Source organism: Caretta caretta, chromosome 18, assembly GCF_965140235.1.
Source record: "Caretta caretta isolate rCarCar2 chromosome 18, rCarCar1.hap1, whole genome shotgun sequence".
In the NCBI taxonomy this organism is placed as follows: Eukaryota; Metazoa; Chordata; order Testudines; family Cheloniidae; genus Caretta; species Caretta caretta.
The window spans coordinates 22,290,940-22,304,070 of NC_134223.1; the positions used below are offsets into that span (position 1 = coordinate 22,290,940).

The following is a 13,131-nucleotide window of genomic DNA, read 5'->3' on the forward strand; positions in this document are numbered from 1 at the left end:
TGCCGGGCCCAGAGGTGCCGGGGCTCAGCCCCAGCAAGCCCTAGCACAAATTAAGGACTGCCAGCATGGGGCAGAGGGAGTCCACGGATGACCAGGATCTTGGGCTCCCTCCCGCGGGGAGAGGGGTAGCTTTTCTCGGAGCGAGCGCCTTCTCACGTAGCATCTCCCTTGTGTCACGCCATTCCCTGAACTAAAGCCCTCTCCTCTTTCTGCCATCCAGCTAGAGACTGCAGCTTCCTCCCTGTCCCCCGCAAGGACACTCACCCCACCGACCACGCCCGACACAGCCTCCGTCCCCTGGGCCACCAGCTCCCCTGAGCCGGTCATCAACGGCAACTCGCCGCTCATGGCCTCGGGGCAGCCCAGCCAGCTGGACATCGAGTCCCTGATCCCCACCCACGACGAGCAGGGGCGGCCCATCCCCGAGTGGAAGAGGCAGGTGATGGTGCGGAAGCTGCAGATGAAGATCCAGGAAGAGGAGGAGCAAAAGCGCAAGGTAAGAGGGAGGGGGGCCCTCCACGTGCTGGAGTGCGGTGTGCTGTGACCATCCCCTGCCGTGTGCTGTGACGGGGCCGAGGCTGCGAGAGGGGCCTGAGGCAGCCGTTCTAACCGCCCTTGGGTTGGACCCGGCGGCTCAGGGTGACTCAGAAAGCGGGATGGGGAAACACAGGATGGCCAGCTGGGCTGCACAGGGCAGGATTTGGGCCTCTGGGACAGGTAGAGGAAAAACCCCTCATCCCTCCCAGCCGGCAAAGTGCATTATGGGAGAGGCAATCATCAAGGCTTGGTGCAGGCTAGCAGCCCTGGTGCAGGTTAGGCTGGTTCCAGGCAGCAGCTCCTGGTGTTGATAAAGCTAAACAAGCAGGAGTCATTACACGTGACCAGCTAGTAGAGAAGGGCATCCAACAGCGCCTGCGACTTTATCTCAATGGCTACAGGAAAAGCAGACAGCCCAGCGTCTAACCCATAAACCACCTGTTAACCCCCAGTTTCCCTTGGGCCTATAGGCAGGAGTTCAGGGTTTTGCACTTGCAGAAACACATCTTGCATTCTACTCAGCATTGCCCAGACAGCAGCTGCAAGCTGGTACGCCATCACATCCACTCACTTAGGGTGTTCATCAGAGAGTGCTGGGGTCGGGGTCTGACTCGACAGCCTGGCTCCCCCACACCTAGGCCCAGAGGGGCCACCCCCAGCAATGAGTGGAGAGGCTCCCACCTGCTCTGGCTCAGGTGCCAGCGAAGGGATGGGTCATGCCATCCTTGCTCACACCAGGGGGAACCGCTCAGCGAGTACATCAGTGAGGCTCGGTACGACAGCGGGAGGCCAAGGTGCACTTGTGCAGCACGGTCTGTCTGTACCCACGCACACCCTGCTGCGCTAGGGCCCAAGCAGCCACACTAGGTGTGCACTCATTACTGACACACCCAGACAGGCTTCCGTCCTTCCAGGCAGCCATGGTAGCCCTACAGCGGGAAGAAGGCTTTGTGATGTAAAACCTCCCCAGAGGCAAGCCGAAGCCACAAGCCATCCCAGAGCTCAGTCTTTGCTAAGCTGCTTCTTGACTGCGGTTCCCCAAGGGCTGCAGAGACAGGATCCATGGAAGGCAAGGCTGGCTGGCATGTCCTGGAGAACCAGAGCAGGGCCACATAGGAGCCACCCGCAGTTCAAGGCATGTTAGCATGAGAGACAGCCCCAGGCGGAAGGAACATGCAGTCTGGCTGACACCTTTGTCCAAGAGCAGAGGCAAGCGAGCGGCTGCTTTCAGCCCTGCAGAGACGCTCGCTCTCATGTCAGCCTGGGCTCGTTGCAGAAACCAAATGCGGAGCAAAGTGGGTAAACAGACTGGGCAGGGAGGCCAGGGGAAGTATCACGGTCAACCCGTATTTAAGACCTTTGCAGATGAGGTGGGTGTTCCACAGCATCGACTCGGGATTTTCTCGTTAGCATGGGAGGCGCAATAGCTGAAGTACAATGGTGAGGTGATGGGGACAGCGCCAGACCCTAGGAGACCCGGCCACAGCGCGGGTCCCTCTGGAGGAGTCCGACTAGTAGCATGAGCAGCAGCAATCTGGCTCCTGGCGAAAGGAAAGAACCCTTCCCCCAACTGCATGAACATCCGCCTTCGCTGGACAGAGCCCTGGGGAGCTGGGCCCCTCCCTCCACTGCAGCGACATTCCCACCGGAGTGTGGTGAGGGTTTGCACCCCACAGCACCTGTATCGACTCCCACCACGGGGCTCCCCCCACCCTGGCACAGCGTGCGTTGCCTTGCTCCGGCTGGATTCTCTGAAGAGGGAGGCTGGGCGGAGATTTCTGAAGCTGACCAGACAATTGATCAGTGTCCCACGCACGGCCCCCATCCAGGGTAATGGGGGTTAGTGCAGCTAGTGGGCTTTGAGAAATCTCAGCCCTGACTGATGCAGCAGGAAGCTTTTTATTAATGGAACGGGCTCCGGGGTAGGTAATCAGGACCACGGCTCAGCCCCAGGGCTGCTGTAGGAGCTGCCAGAGCATGCTGGGTAAGGGACTAGTGACCTGGCAACAGCCATGCCAGCTGGACTCGGAAATAGAGGGAGCTCACAGCCGGGGCAGTAGCCAGAACGGTCTGCTAGCCTATCCTGGCAGGACTTGGCCTGGTTGTGTCCTCATGGGGAGCCATCCTTCCTCAGACTCCTGCTCAAATGGATCTCAGCAGTTCTGATGTCAGCTCCATTTGGCTGGAGCCACCTACCCCTGGCAGGGCTCTTACAGCTGTGTAAATGGTCAGTTGTGAAGGATTCATTCTAAAGAAATCCATTAAAACCTACCATAAAACCCTGCCACTGCGCAATCCCTCCAGCCAGGCCATCTCAGCGCTGTTAGAAAGTGACCCTAAGAGTCAGTGATTTGGGGGTGCAAGGTATTATTGGAGCTCTCAGCTTGAAAAGTCTCTTTTTCTCCAGTTGGTTTCTGGGCTTGGATTTTCGTTTAGACACAGTTTGTTAAGGCCGAAGCCCAGTCTCCAGTGTTTTCCTTCTGGGCGTGCAATACGTGCCTTGTTCACACGGAGGACTTGCTTCCCTTCAGAAACGTTTGACCCGTTAAGATTTGTGTGTGCTGTGGAGAGTTCTGCATGAATTGAAGCATTCTGCATGAGGCTGAGCTCTTTGCAGTGCTCTGGTCAACTCTGAGATGCATTTAAACTGCAGTATTTAGCACATGCGGGGCTATCGAATATGAGCTATGCCTGTCACCGGAGCTGAAAGCTGATCACGTATCAGCCATTAACAGCTGGTAGAGGGTACCCACTCCATCCGAACCAACGATCGCCCAAGCTGGGCAGCGGGACAGAGCTGCCATTTTCTACTTTAAAATGAGGACCGAGGGGAGGTTTATGAACAAAGCCAAACCCCTCAACTCTCCCATTTCATACGGAGAAGATACTGCAGGTTTAAATGTCTTACATGGTCATTCAGTGGTGTAATGAGTGAGCGGTTCCTGGAAGCATCTGCTGCTGTATCCTTTGATCAGGGACTAGCAACAACATATTCTTAGCAAAGTTCTCTCTCCAGCAGAGCGTGCGCAATGCAAACAGTAAGGCTCTCTCCTCCAGCCTCATTCCCTCACTCCATTTGCTTTGTATCGTCTGCCTTTGTCTACACTCCCCTGCCCTCTCCTTGCGCTCAGTATTTCCAGCCTGCCCATTGCCATTACACCACTAAGGACATGTAAAGTCTAGAGTGTGTGCAGAGAAAGGACAATGTGGAGCTCTGTCCTGAGGGAGATGTTTTTTCCCCCCCTGCCTTAGCTTGGGACCGAGAGTTACTACAATCACGAAGGCTGGAGGTATTCCCATGCACACAATGGCATTCTGGGACCCTTCGGACAGCTGATGACTGAGGAGGACATAATCCGCATTGAGAAGCAAATCGAGAGCCTCCAAGTGATGCACAAAGTTCAGAAGGTGGAGACGGAGCTGGAACAGCTGGAACACGAAATGCAGCAGCTCCTACCACTCTCTGCTGCCTTGGCAAAGGAGCATTTCACGGCAAACCCCAAGCGCATGCAAGGCCAAGCCGATGACCTCCCGGCCTGGTGCAGCAAAATCTCCACTCTCCTAAAGAGCATGGCCATTCTCCTGGCTATGCTTGGGGGCAAGGCAGTCAACCTGGCAGATATGGTGAGCCCCGACACATCCGAGCACACGAGACAGGCCGCGAGCACCTCGCCCAAGGCAGCACCGCTAAAAGAGGGCTCTGCTAACATCGGGAGATCGCAGTCCTTCAGCTGCACTCGGGAGGAGGTGGAGAAGGAGATTGTGCAATATGGTGTGTCGGTGAAGAACCTGAAGGCCAACTATGAGTTGCACACGCAGTGCCAGCTGCTGGAGGCTGTGTCCAGCAGGGTGTACAAGCGGAAGAGGTCCCTGCCTGTGGGAACCATGCCATACAGCTACGGCCGAGAGCCCATCCTGGAGGAGGATTATATAACGAGCAGCGATCTGTTCAGTGCACTAAGCGAAGATGCTGCAGCGGATGGCATAGAGCCACCCAGGACGCTAGAGCAGGCTCCCTTGCCCTACTGCGAAGCTGGGCCCCGGCCCTCCAGAGACACAGAGACACAGAGTGCAGCCACGGAGCCTTTCGGGGAGGCCCTATTTAGTGCCGACCACCTGACCAGAAGCCTCCCCGTGCAGACGGAGCTGAGCTGCGTGCAGGATTATATTGACATGCGGAAGGAGCGGATCGTCTACCTCTTCCTGGAGCACTGGAAGAAGTGGACGTTCACCGAGTCGGTTAGCCACGCTCGCCCCAAGAGGAAAATGGGGCTCGCCGAAACGCTCGACTCAGAGGTCAGCGCCCCGCTCCCCATGGCGACCGGGAAGAAACCCAGCGAGGATGACCGGCTCTTGTACTTCATGAAGCAAAGGCAGGTGGTGGGGAAGCTGATCGCCCACTGGAGAACCATCATCAGCCAGGTCCCGACGCGGCAGATCCGCCGCCTGAGCCGTGCTAGCATGTTGTACTGGCCCGAGCACTTCCTGCCGCGCGTCTGTGGCTCCCCAGCAGCATACGGCAGCCTGACGCTGGACCTCTTCATGCTGGGCTACTTCCAGCTCCTGGAGATGAGCATGAGCCGCGAGGAGAGGAAGTTCCGGCACCTTCTGTGCTACGAGATGTTTGACCGGCTGGGCAGCCACAGCTGGGAGCTCATCCGCCAGTTCCACAAGGTGGTGATGGAGGAGATCGAGGCCGGGAAGCGGGACTGGCTGGATGGCTTCGAAGATCTCAAACAGGAGTTCTTTGGGGACAGCCTGGAGCCGGAGCCAGCGGCCGCAGCGGAACCAGAGCTCCCAGCAGGAACCCAGCCTCCACTGCTGCTCCATCAGGAATCCTCCCAGAGCTTAGTCAGTGATGCCCCACAGCCCGCTCCAGCGCCCGATGAACTGGGCCTTGCCCCTGCCCCTAAGAGCAGGGAGAGCTCCATCCAGCTAGTCTCCGAGCTAGGGGAGTTCAGCAACGAGGACATTTGTCGCTACATAGACCGTAGCTTCTCCTTCTGGAAAGAGAAGGAGGCGGAGATGTTTGATATCTGAGCGCCCCCCCAGCAGTGCCCAGCGCACGCTGTCTCAGAAGCAGGCAGGGGCCTCCGTGCCCTTGCCCCACACGGCTCACAAGTCGCAGGTAAAGGCGATCGCATCCTCTTTGAGGTGGGATGTTGGTCCATCTCATAGAGGGAATTGCTGGCTGAGAAGCAGCTCCAGTGACAGCAGGGGACAATCAAACGTGCGCCGGCCCCAGAGGACTTGACAAGGGCTGTTTGGCTCAGTTAATTAGTTGAGGGACCCATTGTATTTCCAAGATGAACTGAGCCCAACCTGTCTGAGCCCAAGACAAACTTTGGGGAGAGGCCTGTAATCATTTTATGTGATGGCTAGGTGAAGAGCTATAAAACAGAACAAAGAAACACATATTCCCCGGCTGAACCCAGTACAGGATTCTACTGGGCAGACTAGGGACTCTGAATAGAAACAATTTAGTATTCATATAAGTAGCGTCAGAGGGGCCCCAATCCTGCAGTTGTTACTCAGGCAGAACTCCCATGGGCTTCAGCAACTTGTGACCTCAATGGCAGTTTGGTTTGCATAAGAACTGCAGGATTAGTCCCAGAGTCTGCACTGCTCTGTTGAATCCTGAATTCCCTACATGGACCGTCTCAGAGTCCTTCTTTCTCAAGAGAAGCTTCTTGCGTGCTCCCTGCTGGCTGAACTGACCAGGGTGCGACTGTAACCATGTGTCACGTGACGCTGTGGCTGTTTGCCGTTTTCCGTAGGAGGTGGTCCATGGATTTTCCTCTCGAGCAGCGTGTACATTTGCTGTAGTTCTGAATTAGCTGGAGGAAGAGCTAATCCCTGACAAATGTACTATGACACAAGCTTCTCCAGTTTTCTGCATTTTACAGACACTTCTTTAGCTAATGTTTCCTTTAGCTGGGAAGAGAGTGATTTGGGAGTAGGAACTGGTATGAGCATCCCCATCCTTCCTCTGGCGAGGCGGAGGAACGCACCAGTGTTGCCCTGGGTCCATACTGAGCACAGGCTGAGTGCTGTACTAATTGGTCTCACAGTGCATGGTTCTGCAACCAGATTAGCAATTCCGTATCATGTTAAAGCCGTGTGGAGAATTCCCTTTGATGCTGTGTGCTTTCAAACTAAAGACCACTTGGACCACATTGTTCTTTGAAGATTCCCAAGAGTCCCAAGCTTGCCCTAGTGGAATGTGCATGGCTTGGAATGGAAATAGGACCAGAGTGTTTATTGTATAGACATTTGGAAATGAGGTTTGCTTTAAATGGGGGGAGGGTGTGTCTGTGCGCGTTTTGCATCTTCCCTGACACTGCTTGTGACAATGAAGGAATAAAGCTCTCTGCTCTCGGAAGGGAGTGTCGAGGCTGTTTCAGTGGGATTTGGGACCCTCGACACCTTGCTCTGGGGCACTGGCTGTTCCAAGCCAAGTGTCCTGCAAACACCCAAGGAATAGGGCCAGATGTATATTTGTCCTGGTGAATGTGGCCTGAAGCCCAGTGCCCAGCGACTAGCCTGGTTCCTGCAGCATCAAAACAGCCAACTTTAAAGAAAGGAAAAGATGGGGGGTGTGGGGGAGGGTGGCATATAAAAATCCTTCACCGTAGCTGTGCCAGCAGCAGGAAAGCCCTGAAGGACGGCACTCTTGCACTGTCAAGCAGCAGGTTGGTTTGGTGGTGAGAGCATGGCTTGGTCCTGCTAATGGGAGATTGTGCGGGCAGCCCCGTGTCTGACAAGCCTCACTTCTGCTAACACTGGGCTGTTGGAGCCCCCAGCCCAGGGAGTAGCCCTGAGGGTTCAAGCTTCCATGGGCCAGTAATCAGGCTAGACAGCAGGGATGAGTGATCCAAGCATAATGTGTGGGGAAACTTCCATCTGGCATGGCCCTGTGGGCCCGATCCTGCTGCCAGTGGTTTCAGTGGTGGCAGGGTTGGGCCCTGTCTCATGGAGACACACAGATGAAACCAGGACCAGCCTGAATGCTGCCCCAGCTCTGAGCTCGTAGGGCAGGATGTAGTTGACTCTAACTCCATCCCAGTCACATTTCAGGGCCTGGTCTGTTGCCAAGCCTGGTTCCAAAACCCGCTGGGACACGAGAGGGGCTGTTCTCCCAGCATCCCCAGCACAAGCCAGGAATTATCCAAGAGCTCGCTCCCATGGGACGCACCAGCCAAAAGAGGCTGGCAGACTTTCCGGGGCTGCGAGCGTCGCTCTTCGCAACCAAAGCAGGAGTTAGACGGCAGCAGAGCCATGCCACGGAGCGTCCCACCAGGTCACGCCCCCAACGCTGCCTGAGAGGCTGGGGGCTGGTGCAGGCGAGAGCTCGCTGACTCTTCTCCCGCTGATGCACATAAAAGCGGAGGCACGCAGTGGTGAGAACCGGCTCCTCGGAAACCATCAAGCGACCTGGGAAAGGGGGAGTTAGGGGAAGGGTTGCTCGCTCCACAGGTGCTGCCTCCGATGCGTGGCACTGTTGATTAGTCAGGACATGTGCCGAACCCTGGACTTCCCACATGGCTTTAGTCCTGCCCAGCCCTTCGATGCCAAGAGCTCGGCTGTTGCCTGCGTTGTGGTCAGAGTGCCCCAGAGAAGAAGCCATCTGTCTGTAGCCAAAGGCGACCGGTCCCACACCAGGCCGGGTTCATTCTTTCAGTCTTAGGGGAGTGGTTTGGTTGGGGGAGCAGTGATCGGCTGTAGGGACATGGGGCTGAGCCCCGAGAGCCGTGTCTGACAGCAGCCAGCGCCACGTGCCCCAGGGGAAGGCATAAGAGGCCTGCAGCAGTAGATCTGGAGGAATCTGCGCCCCCACACTGGGTCCCATCTTGGTCGCCCATCGTTAGCACTTGGCTGAAGACTGAGGCGTAAGGGCCAGGATCCCATCCTGTGGAGTTACTCTGCGATCACACTGCTGGGACGGAGAGCAGGCCTGGCCCTGCCCGTTCAAATCTATCTCTGGAAGTAAAGGCTGAAAGACGGTCCTGTTGGCCAACTCTTTGGTGGCCCGGGGGAGGCTGGTGCTTTTAGTCCCATTCCCTCATCAAACACTAAAATAACATCCCCTGGGCTAGCACTAACGGGCAAAGCCACCAACTGCCCAGAGGGAGGATGCTGAACTAACCTCTCCCATCCCAAAGGGGCTCTCCAAGGCAGGGTGAGGCAGAGTGCTGGGGAGACCATGGGAACCTTGCACTGGCTACTGCCTAGGCTGGACCAGTTTGGCCCTGGCTGCGTGTGAGCTCCCCTGCCAAGCAGTGTTGAGATCAGCCATCGCCAGCTTGCAGCAATCCTCCACCACTCTTCCTCTGGCTCGAGTTCACTGAGTCACACAACCCATCCCCTGCCGTGGTCCCGAGAGATGCCCCCAGCTGTGCCTGAGAACTGTCCTAGCAAGCTGGACAGAGGGGCTGCGGACACACCCACCCACGCACACACAGCTCGTGCAGCAATGGACAGCAATGGACTGGGAACGCTGGAGGGATTATTTGCGAAAAGGCCCATGTGGCGTTCCCAGCCAGCAGAGGAGCCCGGTGTGTAGCCAGCCAGAAGCAGGGCATGCATCTGCCCCTCCATGCGGTGCCATTTCTACTTTGCTCTTAGGCAGGCCCTAGGCAGGATGGTGCCCGTACAAACAACCCTCCAGCTCCTTCGAGGCAGCAACCTCTGCTGGCCGCAGATCCCATGTCCCGCTCAGCACGATGTCTCCTGTGAATTTCAGCCCTTCAGCAAAAGTGGAGCATTGAGCTCCTGGCCCCTTGCCTAACGGCTCTGCTAAGCTCTGGCCAGCCCCGGGTACCAGGAGCTATCCAAGTGTCCCTCCTCTCCAGTCCAAGCCGCTCAGCTGAGGAGATTTCTGCTGACTTTTGGCCAGGTGGGGGTGCGTGTGTTAGTGGGGCCTGGCCCTCCCAGAGCTGTCTGACTCTAGCCACAGCTACTCCCTGTTCAGGGCTTGCTGCGTCAGGGAAGTGGTGGTGCCTCGCTCTCCATTGCTGTGTTCCCTGGGGTGAGTTGCACACCCTCCTTTCTGGGGGCAACGGCCCGTTCTTTGTAACCTTCCATGTGTCCTCAGGGTTCTCCCCTGCCCTTGGCAATGGTGGCACCTCTGCCTTTGCCCACAGCCTCTTGGGTCAAAACTCCTCCAGATGCTTCATCGCCACCTGAGAGCCATGGAATTCCCTCTCCCCCTTTGGCAGCCCTGCCCAATCGACCTGCCATCTCCCCTCGTCGCTGCTTGGGCTGGTCCAGCTCCATAGGGCCGGCCTAGGCGAGACGTGCTCTCCAGCCTAGTCCAACCGATCAGCTCTCCTGTCCCTTCTGCCCTCTCTCCAGCTCTACAGGTGCTCGCTGGCCTCCTTAATGCCTTTTACTGTCTTACAGGAGAAGGAAGAAGAAGCTCGCTTGGCCACCATGCCAGCCTGGAGGCGAGAGATCCTGCGGAAGAAGATGGAAGAGGAAAGGTGAGCTGTCCCTGGGCTGGGGCATGACAGTGGTTGTCCAATAGCTGTACCGCTGGGAGCTAATTGTATTTTCTTTCTCCTTGTTTTCACAGAGAGCAAAAACGGTGAGTCCTGCTTCTCCATTTACTTCTCAAGTAGCCTAAGAACCCAGTATGTTCACTCCTGGCCAGGTCTTTGTACCCTGGCAGGGCCAGACTAAGCAGGCTTGTGTGCTTTGCTTTACTTATACCCTTGCTCCACACCGACCAGTTCAGCCTCAGGCGGCTCTTTGCAACCAACACCCCCATGTTTGTTTTGTTTCTAAACAGAAAAGAGCAAGAAAAATTGAAGCGAGAAGAGGCGGAGAAGGAGAAAGAGCAGTCAGAAAAGCTCAGGACTCTTGGGTACGATGAGACAAAACTAGCCCCCTGGCAAAGGCAAATCATCCTCAAGAAAGGGGATATAGCAAAGCATTAGGCGCTCAATATTCCATTGCTCCTCTTGTGAAGTTAAGAACTTTCTTCCTTAACGTGAGCTGTTCAGTAGGCCGAGGAGGGGCCAGCTGCTCTGCCCCGCTGCAGACACTACCAGCTGAAAAGTCATTTCCTACCTAATGGCCTAGTGTCCATCCCTCTAATGAAATAAATGCAATAAGTGTAACCACTAACATATCGCAGAGAACTCTGTCCCTGTCTAGCAACGCCCTGGTGTTCCACGTCCATAAACAACTTAGCTTGAAAGAGTTTTAGGGCATGGGTAAGGTTTTCAAAAGTGGAACTCACAAGTGAAATGAAGTCAGTAAGTAGCTGTGTATGGGATCAAAAGAAACGCCTCATGACTGTAAATATGGTCGACTCTGTAGCCTGTTCTGTTCCACATAAAACCTTCCCTTCACCTTAATACGAAACAGCATTCCTTTAAGTGTCCCCTTGCACAGGCTTTCCACTCCTTGTCAGTCATTTGTTTACCATAAAATATACTTTTACCAGGAATAGTGGAGATCCTACAAGGCTATGCAGACAGGCTGAACGTTGTGTGTACATAGAGTCAGTTGCTACTAATATATGTTCTGTTGGTGCCCTGTAGATGCTGGCGTATAGACCATGCTTGGGTGTCATTTTCATTTTGCAAAATGGACATTTTAAAAGAAAATTTATAGTTAAAAACAGTTCTGTGCCCCTGTCAGGCTGATGCGAGCCGTTTCTTCAGCTGCCATATTACGTCTAGCCCCTGCTCCCGCATTGGCACCATGGCCATTAGAACAGGGGGGGTCCGGTCTGTTTTCTGTACGTTTTTGTCTGGTGTTTCCTGGAGCTTCTAGAGGGAGATTTTCAGCTTGTTTCTGACCTAGAACTTCTACATCTTCACCAATAAAACACTAACCACCTCCCGGCATTTCCTGTTCCCTTCTGTGGTCCCCTCTCGCCCGCCACACAACGAGCTCTATCCACGCAGCCCAGGGCCTGCTCTCCGAGCGCCTGCCGGGTGTGCACCGGGGCATGAGGCCAACAGGCCACGGAGTGCCCTGTGCGCTTAACACCAGCCCCCAGCCGGCTGGGCCTCGTGGCATTCCCCCAACAGCCCCTCTCCCTTGGTCCCAGTGCCAGAGCGCCAGCCTGCGGGAGGAGGGGCAGTGCTGGGCGTGTGCCCTCACCGCCACCCTGGCCCTGCGCCTGGGGCAGCCTCTCCCCCCACAGGGAAGGGGGAGGCCTGTTGTGAATCCCTGGGGGCTCCCCTGCATCCATGCTGGGCCTGCCTGGATGCTGCCCAATGCAGTCTCAGAGCATGGCCAAGACATTGCTTCTCCCACCTCACTCCAAGGCTTACTGGCTGGGCCCAGCTCTCCTCCAGCCCCCGCCTCCCCGACAACCACTCTGCTGGCCCCTGCCCAACCCTCCCCTCCCCACGGACCCCTCCCCTGGGCTCTGCCCCCGCAACCCTCCCCTTCCCGCACTGGGTTCTGGCCCCTGCCCAACCCTCCCTTCCCTCCTCCCCGCCTCCTCCCCTGGCTTTCCAGGCCCATGCCCACCAAACTTCACCCCCGCCCCCAACACTCGCTGTGGGTCCGGGCCCTGCCTTCCAAGCCCTGGGCTCCTGTCAGTGGGTTTGTGCTTAGTCTGGGATCCTGGGCAGGGTGGGAAGCCCGCACTAGCTGATAACCCTGCAGCCAGCCTGAGCATGGGTGCCAGCCCTGTAAAGCTGCTGGGACTTTCCATGCCTGGTGCGGGGCTGGCTGAGCAACCTGCCCAGTGAGTCACAGCCTGTTGCGGCCCCTGCCGCATGGGCATCTGTTTGTTTTCAGGAAGAAGGCACCAGACATCCACTGATACCCTTCCCCCTCCAGTCCCAGGCCTGGGCAGGTTCCAGCGGGTCACTTCCAAGCCCAGAGGTGGGTGCCCAGGGCCCCAGCTTCTGGGATTGCCCACCCTTACTCCACCCGGGGAAAGCACGGACCAGCAACGCAGAGAGCACTGAGCTGCCCCTGCCAAGGAGTTGGGGCGGGGGCGGGGGTCAGTTCTGCTTTCAATTCGGTCACATCCAAGACTTAAATTAGCCCCCCAATATTCATTCCATGGCAAGGGCAGGAACAAGTGACCAGGGGCAGGACCCTGCCAGCACAGCCCAGCTGGGGCAGGCCTGCCCCTTCTCCAGGGAACTGCTTGGGCACAGGACACCCCCTGACAGCTTCTGCCAGTTCCTTGATTTTCTCTCTTGTTGACGTGGATTTTCTTTGGCTATGAACGTGCAGCACTGGGTACAGATTCCCAGCGCCGACCTGCTCCCAACGGACCGGACAATGCCTCTTCAGAGCAACAGACCCGCTGAGGCCAAAGACAGCTCATGAGCAAAGGCCGATTCCACCAGCTGGAAAATTGATATTATCTAAATATAGACTCTGGGAGAGGCGACAAGGACCAGGACTTTGCCCTGCTACAGACACAACCTCGAGTCAGCTCCCGCGGGGGTACCGACCTTTTGGTTCCAATTGCATCTGCCCCTGCCACGGACTCCTTCCAGAAGGCAGCATCCTTTCCGTGTCCTCCTGTGGCAGGGCAGCTGGGCCCTTTGCATTCCTGCCTCTCTCTAGTTAGCTACCCAAACTTCAGATAGAAAAAGCCAAGCGAGGGGAGGA

The 13,131-nt window shown here is 56.5% G+C and overlaps 2 protein-coding genes across 2 annotated transcripts in view; both read left to right on the plus strand.

The window, feature by feature from the left end:
• Positions 1-11,385, plus strand: part of ESPN (espin) — a 77,605-nt gene extending 66,220 nt beyond the window's left edge. The window contains exons 11-14 of the mRNA XM_048825235.2: positions 221-496; positions 9,940-10,019; positions 10,112-10,123; positions 10,328-11,385. Of these exons, the coding sequence (XP_048681192.1) occupies positions 221-496; positions 9,940-10,019; positions 10,112-10,123; positions 10,328-10,475 (516 nt within the window). The 3' untranslated portion in view covers positions 10,476-11,385. The remainder of the gene's footprint in view (positions 1-220; positions 497-9,939; positions 10,020-10,111; positions 10,124-10,327) is intronic.
• Positions 2,460-10,019, plus strand: LOC125624489 (espin-like protein). The gene has a single exon (XM_048825230.2). The coding sequence runs from the start codon at positions 3,874-3,876 to the stop codon at positions 5,575-5,577; it is 1,704 nt and encodes a 567-aa protein (XP_048681187.2). The 5' UTR covers positions 2,460-3,873; the 3' UTR covers positions 5,578-10,019.
• Positions 11,386-13,131: the final 1,746 nt, after the last annotated feature.